This window comes from Muntiacus reevesi, chromosome 2 (genome assembly GCF_963930625.1).
Source record: "Muntiacus reevesi chromosome 2, mMunRee1.1, whole genome shotgun sequence".
In the NCBI taxonomy this organism is placed as follows: Eukaryota; Metazoa; Chordata; class Mammalia; order Artiodactyla; family Cervidae; genus Muntiacus; species Muntiacus reevesi.
Window position 1 is genome coordinate 72,782,649 of NC_089250.1, and position 20,666 is coordinate 72,803,314.

The window sequence follows — 20,666 nt, forward strand, 5'->3', positions numbered from 1 at the left end:
ATGTGCAAATCTCTCAGGCAGCTCTGAGCAGAAGAAAATGCATCCGAGGAAGTCAGTGACCTTGGGCGGCTCTCTGCTCCTCTCGAAGCTTCCTCCAAGATGCAGCATGAACAAGAGAATCCGTAAAGGCCCCTTTCAGGCCAGGATGCCATGTACCCCAGCCCACTCAGCAGGATAATAGGTGCCAATGAAGTCATCACGAAGAGGAATAAAAGCCCACCCCCTGCCACGCAGGAGGAGCCCGGGTATAAATTCTGCTGGTGGAACTTTGTGTCTGAAAGGTGGATTATAGAAGTGCCATTTGGAAGATTGAATGGCCCATAAACATTTTCATATTTCATTAGCCGATTAATGGGCATCTCTCTCTTTTTGGCGAGTCTGCTGATTCTCAGCAGAAATTGCGGGGAGTAAATGGAGGCGTCGGGTGGAACCTTTCCGGGTCCCCGTCCTGTTATAGATTGCCCCAATTAATGCCCGTCCTGGGCTCCACTGAGAAGCCTTCTTCCTGTCCAGTTACTGTTAATAGATTTCTCATAAGTGGCTGGATTGTAAAAACCTCATAACTCAGTTTAATACCCCCAATAAAATTATCTCAAGACATCAGCCCTGAATCATCGGTAGTGCTGGAGATGAGGGGACCTGTCTCTCCTGTTTGCTGTTTATGCTGTTCCTCCACCTCTGCCCGGAGGAGGTGGGGACCAGAGAGAGTGAATGGGTTCCCTTTTCAGATGACTTCACCCACTTCCCAGTCAGACCCGTTGCGGGTTTATTTAATCAGCACACACTCCTCCCTGGAAGTCTGGTGGAATAGATGCCATTTGGAGGAATGTATAACAGCTGTAATCTTATTAGTCTTCATCACCACCCTAATAAGAATGAAATGTCATTCTTAGTTCCATTTACCAGATGAGGAAACCGAGGAACACAGAGGGGAGGTCGTTTGCTTGGTCACCCAGCTAAGTGCGGGAAGCCAATCTATCACACCATCTGTTATTTTTATCCCTCTGGGTCCATTTTTCCACCTGAGAAATCAGATCAAGTCCTACCTGGCACAGATGCGGTGAAGACGAAACAGGAACATGATCTACACACTCTGTAGGGTTTCCCTAGAGGCTCGGTGGTAAAGAACCTGCCTATAATTGCAGGAGAAACAGGTTCAACCCCTGGGATGGGAAGATCCCCTGGGGAAGGAAATGGCAACCCACCCCAGTATCCTTGCCTGGGAAATCCCATGGAAAGATGGAGCCTGGTGGGCTACAGTTCATGGGGTGGTAAAAGAGTCTGATATGACTCAACAACTAAATAACACACTCTGTAAGTGATTGTCTCCTTCCCTTTCCGTCTCCTGGGTCTCCATCACATCCCTGAAGCCCTTAACATTTTATCTCAGCCTCTGGCCAGGGATCACCTACCAGTGAGGAGTGGAAAGGAGGGAGTGAAACCTAGCGATGATGTCACTGCTATTCTTCCGTGAAGTGTGACAGAGAGCTCATGCTGGGGCCCAGGGACTGCTCTCTGGGGACAGAAGAGTTGGACAGAGCCGGTCAGCCTGCGGAGGAGCGAAGAGCTCAGAGCTGCAGATTTGGGCTGGGTTGGGGCTGCTTCCCACCCGTCACCCCCTGCCTGGGTCCTGGTTCTGGAGTGGAGAGGGAGTGTACAGAGGATCCTGGAGGGCTAGAGTCCACAGGGTCACAGAGTCGCACACGACTGAAGTGACCTAGCACGCTCTCACATGCCGCTCATTCTATCCCAGGATGATATTTCTCAAGAATCTCAGCTACGAGGCTGGAGGATGGGGCTTTTATTTACTGAGCGCCTACTACATGCCAGATTGCAAACCTCTGCAGAAGTCTAATTTAACATTGTGGCAGGACTTCCCTGGTAGTCTAAGTGGTTAAGAATCTGCCTGCCAAGGCAGGGGACACGGGTTTGATCCCTGGTCCAGGAAGATCCCACATGCCATGGGGCAACTACCATGGCCCACAACTACTGAGCCCACACTCTACAGCCAGTGAGTTGAAACTACTGAGCCCACATACCCTGGAGCCCATACACCACAACAAGAGAAGCCACTGCAATGAGAAGCCCACACACCCCATCTAGAGAGTAGCTGCCACTTGCCGCAAGTAGAGAAAGCCTGGCGCATAGCAGTGGCGACCGAGCACAGCCAAAAATAAATACATTTAAAAGAAAACATTGTGGCCCATGTAAATGTCTCCCCATTTTCCAGGAGAACAGACTGAGATGGTCCCAGGTCTGTCTGACTCCAAAGCACAAGTTGGTCCCTCTGCAGCCTTTGGAATCTGGCTAGTCCACTTACAGGGCTTCCCTGTAGCTCAGTTGGTAAAGAATCCGCCTGCAATGCAGGAGACCCCAGTGTCGGGAAGATTCGCCGGAGAAGGGGTAGGTTACCCACTCCAGTTTTCTTGGGCTTCCCTTGTGGCTCAGCTGGTAAAGAATCGACTGCAATGCAGGAGACCTGGATTCGATCCCTGGGTTGGGAAGATTCCCCTGGAAAAGGGAAAGGCCAAGCAGATCCCAACTGACCTTCTTGGTCAGGCACAACGGAGCGACTTTCACTTGACTTCACTTAGTCCACTTATAACATTTCTGGTTAAGGAAGAGGGAGAAAGGAAGGGGGGGTGGGCTGGAGGGCAGTCATGGGGCTGCATGGCTTCGACAGAGGCCTGTACCACCCTGTATCCGCAGGCCATGGTCATTGATGGCCTTTTCAATCTGAGCCTCTATCTCATCATTTGGAAAAGGACTTCAAAATCAGAAGAGGTGATGGGCTTTGGATACAGGAAGAGCCAGGTGCCAGTGTCTGCTCTGTCACCCACTTGTTGCCTGGCCCTGAGTGAGAGGCTACCTTCCTCCAAGTCTCGGTTTTCTCAACAGTAAATAAGACTGACAGGGCTTGCCCAGAGTCTAAAGATGCACTAGATAACATGTGGGAGCTCCGGGCACTTACTAAGTGGTCACTGAAGACAAGTTGCCTTTCTGCTTCTGGCACCTGGCCTCGAGAGAGACTGAGGGTCAACGAGTGCATCCATTCCCCCATCTCCTGACATAATAGCCCTAGGCTCAAATCCTGACCCACTGGAGACATGGGGGCCATCATGCAACATCTTCTCGTCTTTTACTTATTTTTTAAGTATTTGTTTATTATTGTAAGTATTATTACTATATTACACTAATTATATTATTATAAGTATATTATTATAAATATTATTATAAGTATTATTTTATTTTATTGTTCTTATTTTATTTATTTTTATTTTCTGACCCTGCCACGTGGTATGTGGGATCTTAGTTCCCTGACCAGGGATCGAACCTGCATCGCCTGCATTGTAAGTGTGCTGTCTCAACCACTGGACCACCAGGGAAATCCGTCTTCTTGCCTTTTAGACTCAGCTCGTTTCCTCCTGCAGGCAGCCCTCCCAGAGGCCCTCCCATTTGCCCTCCTCCATGCACACTCCCCTCTGCTCCACATTTGCCTATAACACCTCTGTATTGCAGTCTGTCTCCCCACTTCTCATGGGATTCAGGGGCAGGGACTAACTTTGATTCATCTTTGTCTGAATTCCCCATGCCAGGCACACAATAGGTGTCCTGACAACGTATGCAGAGAAAATACAGGAGGAGTGGGAGAGGTGAGTGTGTGTGTTTGTGAGAGAGAGATAGCAAGTGTGTATTTGAGATGGTGAACTCAGATCAAGCATATGGCTGTTCATTTCCATTTCCCTTGTACCTAGGTTAGGCCACAGCACCAAACATTGAACACATTAGTGAAATATACAACTGTCATTGTGTGTGTGTGTGTGCTAAGTTGCTTCAGTTGTGCCCGACTTTTTGCTATCCCATGGACTGTAGCCTGCCAGGCTCCTCTGTCCATGGGATTCTCCAGGCAAGAACACTGGAGTGGGGTGCCATGCCTTCCTCCAGGGGACCTCTCCAACCCAGGGATTGAACCCATATCTCTTATGTCTCCTGTATTGGCAGGAGGGTTCTTCACCACTAGCGCTTACCTGGGAAGCCCTGCAACTGTCTTTAGAATTTTGCAACCGTCTTCCAGGATTTCTGGAGGATCCAGTCACTCTGTTCAATCCCAGGTACCCGTGAGCTAGACTAGGAAGGACAATCACTAGGCACACTTTTAGGCCCTCTACTGTTACCTCCTTGATATTGCATAATGATCTTGTGGCTCAGAGTTCATTCTCTCCCCATTGTACAGATTGGCAAACTGAGGCTCACCGAGGGAACACATCCTACCTAAAGCCACACAGCTAACAAGAGGCAGCCCAAGGCCTGTCTGCCTCCACATACTGGGCTCTTTTCACTGCAGCTATTGGAGACAGCCCCGCAGGGGATTCCCCCTCCCTAAGCCCCAGCCCAGGATCATAAACAACTTGAAAAACACCAGAGTGATGGCTTCTCATCCTGGGGTGGGGGGGTGGGGGGGGGCGGATGCTGAAAAATGGGATTTACGAGGCCATTAATTACTTCCTCCTAATTAAATCAAAATTAAATGCGAGCAGAGGTACGTTTTCCTTATTAAAGACAATTAAACGGACAGTGCGGCTACGCAAATAAAACGAGTCCAGGATTTAAACGGAAAGCAAATCAAATAAAAAGCGTCCCCCAGAATGAGGGATCTGTTCATGCCTGTGCTACTCGTAAACCAGGAGTTCATCAATTTTCTTTAAATATTAGCAACTTAATTAAATCTGCTCTCCTCCCCACTTTAATCCTGCCGTATATCTAAAATAGATCTCACCGCCCACAGGAGTTGGTCATAAGTGCTGACCCCATAATTCTCTTTAAAAAAAAAAAAGAAGAATTAAAAATCCTACAAAACCCACATCCAGCTGACAGAAGCCTCAGGGGAAATTACAGTTCGGAAAAGGGATTAGTCAAAGTACCCAGATTGTATGGAAATGTTGGGAGGCCACTCTGAGGGTGGGAGTTGTGAGAAGGTGTGGGGAAGAGGCAGCCCCCAAGCTGTTGGGGGGTGGGGGGCGGGGGGCGGGACAGCGGAGGGAATTGTTGGTGTGGGGCCCTGGTGACAACCACAGGGCCCAGTGCTTCCTGCAGGTGCCGACAGGAGCCTGGCGGTGAGTGATGGAGGAGGCGGCTGCAAAATAGGTTACCGTTGGGCGCCTGGGGTTCACTCCACGGATGGTGCTGTTGCTAAGCTACCTTTGGAATTCGACAAGGACGGATGCTCCCAGCGGCTCCCTGGGGCGGGGACCGGGAAGCAGTGAATTAACTGAAACTGTGGAGAAGTCCTTTCTCCCTGATGAGCGAGCGCGCGTGGTATGAATGTGTGTGTATGTGTGCGTGCATACACAACCACTTGTACAAATGTGGGACTTGGCTGGAACGGGAACAGGTGGTTTTCAAGAGGATGAGCTCATCTTCCCAGAGTGAGGGGTGGGCTGGCGACCACCTTCCCCTACCTTGTGGTGAGAAACTAGCACATCAGGTTGCAAAGAAGGCTTTCGAGATTTGGAGCTGGGGTTCATAATACCGGTGTATGCTCAAGGCAGTGGGAAAGTCAGGCAAGATCCATCATAATAGAAGCTAATACTTACTGGGCTCTCTAGGTTCTTGGCATATGCTAACTCATTGAATCCTCACTGCAACTCTTTGAGAAGGTGCCAGGTACAGCCTCACTCAGCAGATGAAGAAACTTAGGCAGAGAGAGGTTAAATAATGTGCCAAGGTCAGAAAAGGAATCAGCAGCAGAACTGAGATTTGAGCGCTGGCAGTCTGGCTCCAGTTGAATAGCACAGTGAATCACTTATACACGTACGTAATATACATAGATGTATACATACATCTCTGAACCACACACTATACCACCTTTCACAAGAAAGGGTGCTTTGGGCCCATGCTTGCAAAGAGATGGAAACTTCTCTCTTCTCCCTGCACAGAGTGCTTTCCTGGAGGTGGCCTTGAGAGTGAGGGAGGAGGGCCTCTGGGTGAAGATGATGGAGGGGGAAGATAACGTAGTCATGACTGCAGTGGGGATGCTGGGAGAGGCTGCTGTGAGAAGGACCCCCGGGGCTGGGCACAGTGCGGGGCTCATAGAGGGTGTTTAATACAGGACTACGATGCAGCACAGGGAACTCTATTCAGTGCTCTGTGATGACTTATACAGGGAGAGAATCTAAAAAAGAGTGGGCAGATGTATAACTGATTCACTTTGCTGAACACCTGAAACTATCACAACGCTGTAAATCAACTATACACCAATAAAAGTTTTTAAAAAAAATCGCATTGGAGGAACTCCCTGGCGGCCCAGTGGTTAAGACTCCATGCTTCCATGGCAGGGGGTGTGGGTTCGATTCCTGGTCAGGGAACTAAGATCCCATATGCCCCATGGCCAAAAAGTTAAAATAAATAAATAGGGTCAAGATATTACCAAAAAAAAAAAAAAAAAACCTATTAAAAAATTGCACCGGGGCCAGACCTGGTGTCAGTAGAACCTCACCTCTTGGGGTTGGTTCTACCACCGTGCTGGACTCACTCCATCTCTGCTAATCAAAAGTCCCTGGAAAGCTGACTGGCTTCGGTATGATACTCTTCTGGCCTCAGTTTCCCCTTACCAGGAAGGCAGGTACCAGTATGCCCCCCATCACCGAGAGACAGTGGTTCAATGAGACAAGGGTGGTGTTTGACTCATAACAATAATTGCTAGGTGGATGCAGATGGGAAATGGTGAATGAATCAGCAGCTGGTTTCTCTCATCTGCTCGGGATGTGGGTGGCTGAGGAGACCTTCTCAGAGCCCCAGCTGGCAGGCAGACAACATGGCCGAGGTGCCTGAGACCACCGTAGCTGACAATCAGGTAGACGTGTCAGCCACTCTCTGAGTTTCTGGGCTTTTCCTGGACCCAAATCTCTCTCCCAAGCTTGGAGGTCTTGTAGAGGTTTGGAGAATCAGCACAAGGGTTTCAATCCTTGCTAAGCCACTTGCTCACTCTATGCCTGCCTGTTCTGCACCTTGAGTCCATTGCCTACAAAATGGAATGATTTCTACCTTGCAGTTTAAGAGTTAAATGCTTCATATGGGAATGATGAGAAAACAGCAATAAACAACTAGGGGCTTCCCTGGTGGTCCAGCAGTTAAGAATCTGCCTTGGATCAAGCATATGGCTGTTCATTTCCATTTCCCCTGTACCTAGGTTAGGCCACAGCACCAAACATTGAATTATGAGTAATGAAATATACAACTGTCATTGCGTGTGTGCATGCTAAGTCGCTTCAGTTGTGTCCGACTCTTTGCGATCCCATGGACTGTAACCAGCCAGGCTTCTCTCTCCATGGGATTCTCCAGGCAAGAATACTGGAGTGGGTTGCCACGTCCTTCTCCAGGGGATCTTCCTGGCCCAGGGATCAAACCCACATCTCTTTCGTCTCCTGCATTGGCAGGTGGGTTCTTTACCACAGTGCCACCTGGGAAGCCCACTTCACTCATGCACTATAAACATCTCAACTGTTGACAAGACTCTAAATAAGCCAGGTTCCGTCAGGACATCAAGTCTTTTTATAGGCTATGCCCTCTTCCCATCAGCCCAAACTCCTACTCATATATTAAAACCTAGCTCAGGCATTTAGAAAACACTTCCACAAAGCCAGCCAATAGATACCACTTAATGAATACCTACTCAGTGCCAGGTGCTGACCTGTGAAGCTTTTTATGCACCAGGGTGTCTCTGCCTCTCCACCATCACACCCATGAGGGGCTTGGGGATTAAAGGGATGAATGAAAGTCCTTCTCAGTTCCATATACTCTTAAGGCATAGACCTTCAGTCACATTAACTAACACTTCCTCAGTTTGAGAAAGTATCTTTCATTCATTCATTCATTCAATGAATAATTTGTGAGCAACGTCTGTGCTAGGCACTATGGATTTTATGGTGAGCAAAACAAACACAAGCTAATAGGAAAGACATGCATTAATTGCATGATCAAACAAAAACACATACATAATGAAGTGTTATGAAGGAAAGATATGGGGACCTCAAGGGCCACATGCAGGGGGATCCATCCCAGATGGGTGTGATCAGGGATGGCTTCTCTGAGGAAGTGGCATTTCAGTGGAGACCTGAGTATGAGATAAAGTCAGCAACAGAAGGAGCAGGATGGGGACTTCCCTGGTGGTCCAGTGGTTGGGAGTCGCCTGCCAATGCAGGGGACATGGGTTCGATCCCTGGTCCAGGAGGATCTCACATCCTGCAGGGCAACTGGGCCTGTGCACCACAGCTATTGAGCCCTAGAGCTCTAGAGCCCAGGAGCTGCAACTACTAAAGCCCGCGCACGCTAGAGTGCGCTTCACAACCAGAGAAACCACCGCAACTTGAGAGTAGCCCCCACTCTGCAACTAGAGGAAACCCATGCACAGCAAGGAAGACCCAATGCAGTCAAAAATATAAATAAAAAGAAGGAGCAGGATGGAGCAGTTAGGGGAGGCAAGCAATCGAGGTAGGTAAGGGGGTGTGGGGCTGGCAGAAGCCTGTGGGGGCAGCAGAGGGACCAGGGAAAGGTATCAGAAGGGTGTTGTGGCCCATAACTCAGAGTGTGGCAGGAGATGAGGTTGGAGAAGCCGGATCTTTGCAAGCAGTGGGGCAGAATTTGAACTTGACCCCAAGTGCATGGGAAGCTATGGACGAATTTTGAGCATAGCAGGGAGTCTGTGTGTGACATGATCAGATATGCAAACTCCTTTCTACATTCTGGCAACCCGCTCCAGTATTCTTGCCTGGAGAATCCCACGGACAGAGGAGCCTGGCAGGCTAGAGTCCATGGGGTCGCGAAGAGTCGGACACAGCTGAAGAGACTTCGCATAGCATGGCGTTCTGCACTCTAGCTGGGTCCAGCTACAAGACGCACTGACTTTGCGCCCTACTAGTCCTCTCTGCTCTAAGATGCGAAAGCAAGAGGGTCCAGAGAAGGACGCAGGGCAGGGATGCCAGCAGAGTGAGGATCCTGTGGTCCGCCCGCCCCATCGGGGCAGCTGGGAGGAGGCAGAAGGGGTTTGGGAGGGGGTGGGAGGGAACTGGGATCCCTCGAGTCTGCCAGCGGGTGTCTCTGGGGTTCTAGGAGTAGGACGGCGGGTGCTGGGTCCCACTTTACCTTGCCCACGTACAGGGGCTCGGTGCCCGTGTACTCCTCCACCACGAAGAACTGGTTCCACACCCAGCCGCGCTTCACGCGGCCAGCGCCGGGCGCGCCGTCCTGCACCGACGGCGCAGGCGTGCCCGCCGCCCACAGGGCTCCCAGCAGCGGCGGAGGCGGCGGCGGCAGCAACAGCAGCAGCAGCAGCAGCAACAGCGCGGGCGACAGCGCGGCTCCCGCCTGGAGCCCCCGGCCTTCAGGCCGCGGCCTCATGCTTGGCCTTCGAGGGACCCGGGCCCAGGAGCATGGACGGGAGGCACCAGGGTGTCGCCGCTCGGTGGCCAGGACGGAGCGGCGCCGCGGTCACATGGTGGCTCAGCGCGGCCGCCGGGGCGCCGCCCCCGACGGGGCACCCGGACAGGCCCGCGGCCCTGATCGCCGCCCAGCCGCGGGGGCGCCCGGCTGGAGGGGGAGGGGGCGCGACCGCACCCGGGGCATGGACGGCCCCCCGAGGTCCCCGCCCGCGCCCCCCTGCCGCCGGCGCGGCCGGGTCACCAGGCAGCGCCTCGGCGGCTCCGGAGTCTGGGATGCGCCATGGTTCCTGGGCGAAGGGATGCTGGCCGGGGCCGGGCTGGTCCTTCGGGAACTAGGGGCCGTCCCGCCCAGGAGCCTGTAAGAGAAACAAGAAGACATCAGAGGAGGCGCTCTGCGGGGTCGGGGCGGGTTTGGTCTATCTTTTCGTCCTTTTAGGTACCAGTTAAACACCTCCTGTGTGCCTGGCACCGTGCAGGCTGGGACAAAGAGGAAAGTGTAGCCCCAGCCTTCTTGGGCCCACGGTCTAGCAGTCCTGCCCCTCCCCGCTCCCTCCGCTGGCCCCGCGTGCTTCCTTTGAACACCCACGGCTCACCTCTCCTCCCCCGGCATCCCTTTTCCTCAGCCCCCCTGGTCCAGCCCTTTCTTAGTGGTCCTTGGCCACCCTACGTGCCCACAGGGACAGGGACCCCTTGAGCTGCTTTTCCTGCCCGCCCCGCCCCCACAATCTCTGTAGCCCCCTGCCCCCATAACCCCTGACCGAGAGGAAGCCAACCCTTGTAGAAACACTCGAGAGCTCCCAGGACCCAGCTTCCTGGGTGCACAGAGTCCAGCCTGCCACCCCACCACCCCTCCGGCCCTCCCGCGGCAGCACAAAGGAGTCATTCCATCCAAAGCAAGGGCCCGGGGAAAGCCCTCTGACTTCACGGGAGTCCCTCTGCACCCCCCTTCCAGGAGTGGGGCACCTGAGTCCCAGAGGGCCTTGCTTGGAGGCATCCTCTGTGGCTTTGGCAGGGTCACACCCCCTCTGTGCTTGCCTTTGGTGTCTCCGCCCGCCCTCTCTCTCCCCCCCAGAAAACCTTCTTTTCCTGGAGACTGAGAAACACTCCCCCCACTACCCCGGACCAGCACTGCCTCCCCAGATCAATCCATCTCTCCTTCCCGCCATGCCCCCCCCCCCATCAGATCCTGCTTTCAGCCAGAAAGGATCTGAGGGACTAACTCCTACTCAAGCCATAATGATGAATAATGGCTTCGTGTGGGTGTTTACAGGGGACAGCAAAGCTGCTTCCATGGAGGAGTTTCGGCCTGAGACGCGTGAGCAGAGGTGAATCCCCAAGTTCCCTGCCCCCTCCCAGCCCAGTTCAATTCAACCACTCCATTCTGCTGAGCTTCCACTCTGGTCCAGGTTTGGGCTGGATGCTAAGACAAAGATGAAATAAGCTCACAGTTTAGTGGGGTGGGAGACAAGACCCCCAGTAATGACTTAAATGCTGGGTGGCATGTAATCAGGGCTATAAAAGGGGGTGCTACCTGACACCTGTCTGGAAGGCGCAGGTGTATGGAAGGATATCAGGGCTGCTGCTTGGAGGAGGGGGGCATCTGACTGGGTGAGAAGAAAGGGGTGGGCATTCTGGTAGCTGAGTGTGCAGCCAGGCTGGGTGTGATCTGGCTAGTTTGGAGAGGCAGGTTGGAAACCATGAGGTGTGTGGAGCTAAGCAGAGAATCTGCGAAAGTGCCTGGCCCCAGCCAGGTCCTCCTGTGGACAAAGGAAGTGGCTGGAATTTGGTGTGGCGGGGGGGGGGGTGGGGGGGGGGGAGCGGCAGAAGACATGGGCCTCATGTGACCCAGGACCCCAGTGGGCAATTCTCCTATGTTTTTAGGGATCCCCAACCTCTGGGATCTAATGCCTGATGATCTGAGGAGGAGCTGATGTAATAATCATAGAAATAAAGTGCACAATAAATGCAATGTGCTTGAATCATCCTGAAACCATCTCCCCCACCCCCGGTTCATGGAAGAATTGTCTTCCCTGAAACTGGTCGCTGGTGCCAAAAGTTGGGGGCCTGCTGCAGTTTAACTCGCTAAGTCACGTGAGTCACAACAGCTGTGAAAGTGGGCGTCTTATACCCATTTCACAGATGCTCAACTCCCCAGTGCTCTTTCCCCCTCTCAGCTCCAGAATTTCTTTATGGAATGGGTTCTGGGGGAGGGAGTCATCTGCTGGGAGGTAGGGGCAGTAGTGAGGGGGTCAAAACTGCGTTTTAGGGCAGTGAAAATGGGAAAAAAACCCCCCAGTCCGTAAGGAGGAATGGAAGGGAGGCATCCTGAGCCAGCCCTCTTTCCCTTTAGGACCCACCCTGAACTGATGGACATCAGGAGGACCTGGGACCCTGATGAGAGCATCCCCAGGACCCCATCCCACCCCCTCCTCACCCCACTCTGGGGGGTCTAGGCTCGAAGATGTTGGCAGACCCCTCCCCACCCGGGTGGTCCCTGAGCTGTGCTGCTGCCTCTGGGCATCCAGCGTCGATTCCCCACGTTATGGCCAGGGCTGGTCCTAATGAGACTGGAGTTATGGGTGAGGAGGAGGCGCCGCTCCGAGGCCTTCATTTCCTGGAGCTTATGACTTCCCTGAGTGCGGCAGGAACTGGTCCCCTGACTCCATCAGGCAGTTTCAGGGCTCATCACAGCCCTGCAGGGATGCAAAGGGGAGGGGCTGGTGGGAGGGAGGGTTTGGGGAAGTGGGGACCATCTCCAGGAGGGTTGTGGGGGGTGCAGGAAGTGGGAACCAGGGGTGATCCCTCAGTGTTTGCAAGCACCCCACTGTGGCTCTTTCTCCTTCCCCCATCCCCCTCTCTTCTTTATGTCTTTCTTTATAACACCTTTTACAAGACGGGGACACACTAAGATTCAATCATTCATCCATTCATTAAACATTAGTGTCCGCTACAAGTGGGGAGACAGAAATGCATTTCATTTATTCATTCAACACACTTTAAAGATCATCTCTTTGTGTAAGACAGCAAGATGCAATCAGCTCTCAGCAATGTGACAGGAGAGAGGTGCATTTCTTCTGGTTATTCATAGACTCTTTCTACAAATATTTACCCATGCCTCCTTGATTCCAGTTCCTGCGCTAGGCACTGGGGACAAAGTAATAAAAAAGTCCCAGCTCTCATGGAGCTGACCTTCTGGTAACAAAGGAATAAAATCTACAATGCAATTCCAGGGAGTGGTAAGTATTAAGAAGGAATATAAAGCAGGAAAGAGGAAGGAAGAGGATGATGAAAGAGTTAGGGTGTGTATTATTATAGACAAGGTATCAGGGAGGACCTCTCAGAGGAGGTGACATTTGGCTGATCTGGAGGAATGAGACGGAGCTGGGGACAGTATGGTTTGATGGAGCAGTAAGTACAGAAGTCCAGAGGCTGGGAGAAGCTGAGGAAGAGGGGGGAGGCCACTGTGGTTGGCACAGAGAAGTACAGATGAAGATGAAGGAGAGAGGTGTACAGGCCACGCTGGGCAGGACTGGAGGAAGAGAAGCAGTGTCCATTTAATTCTGAGCGTGCAGAGAAAGGCTTGGAGGGACTTTATGCAGTAAAAAACCATAGTAGAACGAAATGGTACACGGCCATAAGGGACTTTCATGATGCAAGCCCGTCAACGTTGGAGGGTCAGGTCTAGTGAATCGCGGAGTAGGGACAGCATCGCAGAGAAGGTGGCAGTTGGAGTTGAGGCACAGGAAGGATTCGGGCAGGTGGCGTTTGGGGTGCTGGAGAGGAGAGGGTGCACTCTATGGAAAGGCTGCAGAGGCCTACGGTCAGATCCCACTTTAGAAAGGGGCGGAGTCCAAGAGTGTGGTCCAAATTTGCACAGGATGCCTGATGATGGGGTGGAGTCTCGAACCCAGGACTTGGATTCCCCTTGGCAGAGGGCACCTTTAGGAGGATGGGAAAAGATGTCCCTCTGAGTGGATCAGCCCTAGGCCAGGAGGCACGCTTGGCAGGACAAGGGTGGCCGCCTCTCAGCCCCCACCTGCCCCAGGCCAGGCGCCCTTGTACAGTGCTGATCCTGAACTGTTGTTTGAGGGGCAAGGTCCTCACGACCCCATCTCTCCCTTCCTCCTTGGGCCTTCATACCTCAGCCCACCGGGTCCACCTTCGGGCGTGTTGGCCAGCTGCCCGGGCCGCCAGCCGACTCTACCACGGCTGCTGCGGACACTCCAGCCTGTTCCCTCCCTTCCTTCCTTTCTCTTCTGTTCCAGCTGCTTGTCCTGAGTGGGTGTCAACTACAGGGCCCCGTCCTGGCATTCCGAGTCCTTTAGGGGAGACAGCTGTAGTGCCGTGGGGTCACGTTTGGCTCCACCGGGCCTCCCGGTGAGATTTTGGGAGTGTTAGTGGCCTTCTCTGGGCCACACGTCTCACCCTACTGCGCAGTTGTTGAATCCCATGTTGAATCCCATGAAAAGTTGAGCCCCAGCCTGGCTCAGTTAGTGCTGGCTTCACCCAGCCCGCTTGTCAGCCTCACCTCCTGTAACCCATGTGCTCTCCGGCTCTGGAGTAAATGGGTGTGGTTCCTACATGCCTGTGGACGTGGGTCTGCAATCTTGCAAGCTAGCATATGTGGGTGTGTCTATCTGGTGCATACTGGTTCATTCTTCAGATGTTTGTGAGTTTCCACCCTATGCTGTTCTCGGCACAATGAAAAGAAAGAATCCTTGCCCTTGCACCTCTAGTGGGGGTCAGAAAATAAACAAACAACATGTCAGAAGCTGGTAAGCGCTGTGGAGAAAAACAAAACTGGGGCCCAGAAAGTGTTGAGGGTGGGGATTCTCTCTCTCTCTCTCTCTCAATCATGTATTATAAGTAATAGTTTATACGTGGTGGTCAGGGAAGGCCCCGCAATGGCGATGACATTGGAAGAGAGCTCTGAAGTGAGCGAAGAAGAGAGCTGTGCGCATGGGTAGAAGAAGAGCATTCCAGGCTAAGGGGACAGCAGTGCAAAGATCCTGAGGTCAGGGCGTGTGTGGTGTGCAGGAGGAACAACAAGGAGCCCAGTGTTGCTGAACTGGAGTGAGTGCACAGGGGCAGCAGGAGATGAAGCCAGTGAGATGAGCTTGGTTGGCATCAGAGTCTGTAGGGAGTGAGATGGGACCCAATAGGAGGGTTTGAGCAGAGGAAAGACCCAATCTGACCTGTGTTTTAAAAGATCCCTCTGGCTGGTGGATTCAAAACAGAGGGAAGCTGGGATAAGGGAGGGGGGTGGCGAGGGAGCTATTTCAATAATCCAGCCGAGGAGTAAACGTGGCTTGGACCAAGTGGGAGCAGAGGAAGTGCTGAGAAGTAAGGCTCCTCCTGCAGGTATCTCCCCCACAAGATATGTTGGTGGGTTAGAAACGGCGTGAAGGAAAGGGAGGAACTGAGCATGACCACACCTGCAGCCTAGGCAACAGAAATGATGGGGTGCCCTTTCACAGAGCTGCAGACAGGCCTGAGCAGAGCAAACCTGGGGAGGTGATCAGGGACTCATTTGGACGTATTACAATCAAGTCCCGAATGTGCTATGTTCACTGCCTACTGGATACCCAGCGGAGACATCAAGCAGGTGACTAGCACTTACAGACAGGAGTTCAGAGGCGAGGTCCTGCCTGCAGGTATAATTGTGGGAATTTGGATGGTATTCAGAGCTGAGGCTGCGTGAGCTTGTGAAGGAGTGAATGTAGATGGAGAAGAGGCCCAACATCTCAGCACGTAGAGGCTGGGGAGATGAGGAAATAGCAAAGGAGCCTGAAAAAGAGGGAAGAGAGGGGAAGGAAGGCGAGGAGAGAGGAGGTATCCTGGAAACCAGTAGAAAAAGGAGGGAGGAGGCATTAACTGGTGACCCTCTGCCCACCTTTGCCTGCGACAGTTCCACTTTACATCTGCTGTCCTGGCATAACTATGAATAGTGTCTTACCCCCTTTTACTCTCAGCTTGGATGATAAATTGTATGGTCATCCTACTGATAGGTCAAGTCAGATGCGGACTTTGAATTGACCATTGGATTTAGCAACACAGAGGTCATTAGTGGCCTTGACAAAAGCTATTTTGGTCGAGTGGTGGGTGTGCTGGTGCTACTGAAGTGGGTTCAGGAGAGGCTGGGAAGAGAATATGTGGAGACATGTGTGAGTGGGTGGCAGCCCCCCTAGGGATTTTTGAAGGTCCGTTTTGCCTGCTCCCCCAGCTCCCGCCCCCTACCTCAGCAGTCTGGCTGGGTTTTATGATGTGTAAACAGAGTGATGGGAAATATAAAAAATGGGCTGGCTGCTAAAAAAGAATTTATTCCCCCAACCTTCTTGTTTCAATTTTGTTTTAATATCCACCCTCCCACAGCTGGGCCATGTGCGGGGCTCCTCCCCTCTGAACAGTGATTAGTCTAAGCCAGTAAGAGCTATTCTCCCTTCTCCACCAGTGACTGGTCTAGAAAGTATCATATGCACAATTCTGGTCAATGAAGTATAACTCCTGGAGAGCTTCTGGATATATATTTTTTTAGTCTTTAAAAAGAGATGTCTTAAGGAGAAACTTTTTGTTTCCTGCACATATGAGGTGATGGCCAGAGCGCTAGCAGCCATTTTGGGACAATGAGGCCAAAGGGCCCTACTAAAAATGATGGAAAAGTCTGTATCCTTGATGATGTTGTTGAACCACCAAATATATATCCATTCTGGGCTTTCATGATCCAGTTCTGGCCCCTACTTCCTCCAGACTCTCCTTTTCTTTTTACCTCTGAACCCTTTCAGACCTTTCTGGCTGGGGCTTCCTCTGAGGTTTGGTGTCAGCTGTGATGACAAGCTTCTGAAGGGCAGAGATCATGCCTATTCCTTCTTCCACCCCTCCCTGCTCCCTCCTACACACACCTGCCAGAGCCAAACAAGGAGTTGGGGCCTGGGAGGGACTCAGGAGAGTTTTGCCTCAGATAGGTTTTGGGAGCTGCTCAGGCAGTATGTCCTTCCCTTTGACTGAGGAGCTGCCAGCCTCACTGATTTGTTGTGGCCCCGTCTCTCCTGTGGGCATCACAGCAACTGTCCACAATGTGTACTTTTAGAATCTGGGCTGAGTGACCAGCGTGTCCTTTCTTGATTTTTTAGTGCCCTAGTACCGTTGCTGCCAAGGCTGCAGCACTGCAAATTCAGCGGCTCCAGACCGCCTTTGTCATCTGGCTGTCTCCTTGGGGACAGAGGAAGGGATTCCTATCCAACCCATCCCACATTTGTGTTTCAGCCTCTCACTCTGCCAAGACTAAGAAGGGGGCAGGGCTCTGTGACCCCACAGGCAGGACAGAGGATGGGGGTCTTCATCATGTAGCCTGGGGCTCCTCACCTGTGCCTCCTTGCCCAACTTCTGATAATCTTCCTAGCCCCAATCTCTGGGACAGAATTTAACAATCAGGGGACCTGAGGTCCCTGTCATGAGGTCCAAAGTCAGAACAGAATTTGAGTCCCAGTTCCATTGCTTTACTGTATGTAAGATATTGGTAATGTTCTCCTTTTCTCTAGCGTCTTAGTAAATGGATATAACAGTGCTTACCTCCTAAAGTCAGTGTAAGGAATAAATGAGATCCAAGTGAAGAGATCCACAGTGTTTGGCAATAAATGCAAGCTAATGTAATGATAATGGCTATTGTTATTATTTCTGGTCACTTGAAAAACACCAGTGGAGGGACTTCCCTGGCAGTCCAGTGCTTAAGACTCCTCGCTTCCAATGCAGGGGGCATGGGTTTGATCCCTGGTTGGGGAACTAAGATCCACATGCCAAGGGGTGAGGCAAAAAAAAAAAAAAAACTGTAAAATTACTAATTAGCCTCCAATTAAAATAAATTAATTAATTTAACAAATTTAAAAGTAAAATAAAATTACTAATGGACTCCTACTGTGTACAAAAGTATCCTGACCAGGTGAAAGGGGCTCATAGATATTTGTCCACTCAGTTATTCATTTATTCATTCGTGCATTTATTTAACAACTGCTAGAAGCCCATGAATGCACCTCATTCTAGGAAGAGTGAAGTCTTGTACCAGGTTGTGGTGCTTATTCTGGCTGCAGGGCTGTTGCTCTGGAGGGATGTGTAATGCAGGAAGAGGCTGTTCATTCATTTTCTCATCCATTCATTCCTTCTCTCTGCCCCACGCTGACTTGACATGTATATGTCCTCTTTCCATGCCCACCTGGCTCCCAGGTCTGCCAGTGGGAACTGTGCCTGGCAGCCTGGCTCCTGTCTGCCCTGTCCGCGTCCTGAGGGCTCCATGCCGCTGGATCCTGTGCCCAGAGCGCTCTGCTTGGCTGCTGCCTTCCTCTGGGGGAGAAATGATCCCTCCCAGCTCAGTACTCTCCCTCCGGGCCAGAATGGACCCCAGAGTAATGTAGGAACTGTTGAGGTGTGGAGCGGTATGGGGCAGAGTCACGTTGTGTCTGCCCACCTCTCACTGCCCGTTCCCACCCCCCTGCTCCATGGAAGGCACGGCGGAGTCACAGGCGAGAGAGCAGACCAGTAACTGCCTCAGCCCTGCCTTGACGCGCTGAGCATGGGTGTGCCTGAGCACATGTGTGCCTTTGCATCAGTGATGATGTGTGCAGGGGCAGCACGCACGCGCACAGTATCCCAGCAGCTAGAACAACTTCTGGCACGTGACAGGTGCTCAGTAAGTGTGCAGGGATGACTGGATAGGGGCCTGCTCTGTGTGAGCTGAGCCCGTGGGCTGTTCCCGGGGCCCTGGGGGTGATGCGGGTGTCCTGTAAACAGTGCTGGATTGCTGGGTGGGGTAGGGACTATCTCTCTGAGTGTTTGTATGGCGGCTCAGGATATGCCAAAACTTCTGGGCTTGGTAGCTGGACAGTTATCGAGGGAGGAAAATGTGGGAGGTCAGGGGAGAGAGGGGACAAGAGGGGTCATATGTAACCCATATAAAGGATCACCCCATCTGCAAAGCTGATCCAAGGGCTCCCAGTCTTGCCCCCAGTCTATCCTGGGCATGCTGCCAGAGGCACCTTCATGCAGCCCAGCTCAATCTGGAAGGCTCTGTTCAAAACTCTCCCCAGCTCCCTTTCACCTTCAAGATAAAGTGCAGACTTGGGCCTGGCATTCATTAGTTACCATTCAGAGTAACAGAGTTCTTCATATTCAGTGACTCTGCCTAGACGTAATCCTTTGAGGTGGGGACTGTTATTTGTCCTCATTTATCAAATGGGGAAACTGAGGTACAGAGAGTTTATGAAACTTGCCCCAGATTCATCCAGAGGAAGTGGAACTGGGATTCGACCTCTGGGCTGTGGGCTCCAAAGCTTGTTCCTTTAGCCACTGCACACACGGCCACTCAAGGCCCTGGGAGATCTGGATTGGCCCACTCCATGTTACCGTCACCACCTTGTTTTCAAAGAGACTTTTTGCATTCATTGATTTGGCTGCATTGGGTCTTAGTGGCAGTATGCAGGCTCTCTAGTGCTGCCCACGGGTTCAGTAGTTGCAGCATGTGGGATCTTAGTTCTCGTGACCAGAGATCAAAGCCAAATCCCCTGTATTGTAAGGCGGATTCTTAATCACTGGACCACCAGGGAAGTTGCTGTCATGGCGTCTCTCCATGCACTCATCTCTCTGGGCAGATGGGATCAGCCACTGTTTACACTTTCATGCCTCTAGTTCTTTTCTCCTACTGTTGGTCCCTCTGCCAGGAATGCCCTCCTCCCATGTTGCCCCACATCCGTCCCTGACCCCTCTCATGGGGCCAAGCCCGATTGCCCTCTCCTCCAGGCAGTCTCTCTGCCTCCCCTCCACCACCTCCCCAGTGAGCTCATTCACCTGAGCCATGGCTCAGAACCAGGCTCTCTCTCTTGTCTTGGTCTCAGCATCTGGCCAGCTGGCTTTGGGCACCTCCCTTACTGCTCTCTGCCCTTCAGTTCATACCTGTGTACATGCTCAGACTGGCTGCTGCTGAATGTGTGAGTGAACTGGATGAAAGAGGGCATGAATGGATGGAGGCATGGGTGGATGGAGGAATGGACAGGAGGGTATGCATTGTGGTTGCTTGGTTACGCACACCACCTCCCTGCAGACCGCCCGTCTATGGCATTGTTTCCTTCTGTTCGTTCCATTCATTGACTCATTAAATATTTATTGAGCACCTACTCTATGCCAGGCACTGTGTTAGAGGCTGAGGATGTAGCTGTAGGCAAATCAAAGTCTCTGTCCCCCTGGAGTTTGTGTGTGTGTATGTGTGTGTGTAAGAAGACATTCATTAATCCAATCATCTCACATGTAAATATACAATTACCAATGGGGGCAGATTCCACAGAGGGAAGGTAACAGGGACTACAATGTTTCAGGAACCTCATTAGGGCTGGGTGGGCCAGGGAGGGGAGTTCCCAGAGAAAGGGCTTTTGAGCTAAAAGGTAAAGGATGACAGAGGCATACTGGGGCCCAAGTAATAGAAGGTGCAAAGCCACATTCAGGGGCCTGAAAATTCACATAGCACGTGAGGGGGAGAAGCAGCTCACCAAGGGTCTTAAGAAGATTAGATTTTAGCTCCAGAGCAATGGGAGGACATTGAAATCTTTTTAGCAAGGAGATATGATCAAACTTGAGTTTTGAAGATCATGGGCTTGAGACTTAAAGGACAAACTGTACAGGTGCAGGACCAGAAAAGGGGACCCAAGAGGACTCGGTGGTGGTACAGATCAGGGAGGCCGTTATGGGATGGAGAGAAAGCAACAGATTTGAATTATTTAAGAAATAAAGTAGACCAGGCTTGGTGATGGGTCATACGTAAGGAATGACGGGGGAGCAATATCGGGCATGACCCCTGGTTTTTAAGGGATGTTTATTGACCACTTACTGTTCCAGCACTTTATGGGCATTACCTTGCTTACTCCTCACAATAACCCCATAAGATAAGTTACCATCATCCCCCTTCACAATCCCATTTCACTCTGATCACAATTGGGGAGGAAGGAGGGGGGTGACTGGACACAGTGGGGTTTGTCCCAAGCTTTGTTCCTTTGGGGAAACAGCCTTGGCAGGTGAAAAGAATAGAGAAGGAAAAAAGGGAGGTAGGGTGCATGTACTGAGCTGATTCTGAGTCACCGAGAATAATGATAGATAACATTTTTAGCACTTTTACTGTGTGCCAGGCACGGTGCCATTCAATTAGCTAATAATAAGAGGCAACAGTTAGTTCCAGGGCATTTTATATCAATG

The 20,666-nt window shown here is 51.7% G+C and overlaps 1 protein-coding gene across 1 annotated transcript in view; it reads right to left on the bottom strand.

Moving 5' to 3' along the window:
- CDH22 (cadherin 22) overlaps positions 1-9,396 on the bottom strand; it is a 78,918-nt gene extending 69,522 nt beyond the window's left edge. Inside the window, exon 1 of the mRNA XM_065919820.1 lies at positions 9,142-9,396. Within this exon, the coding sequence (XP_065775892.1) occupies positions 9,142-9,396 (255 nt within the window). The remainder of the gene's footprint in view (positions 1-9,141) is intronic.
- Positions 9,397-20,666: the final 11,270 nt, after the last annotated feature.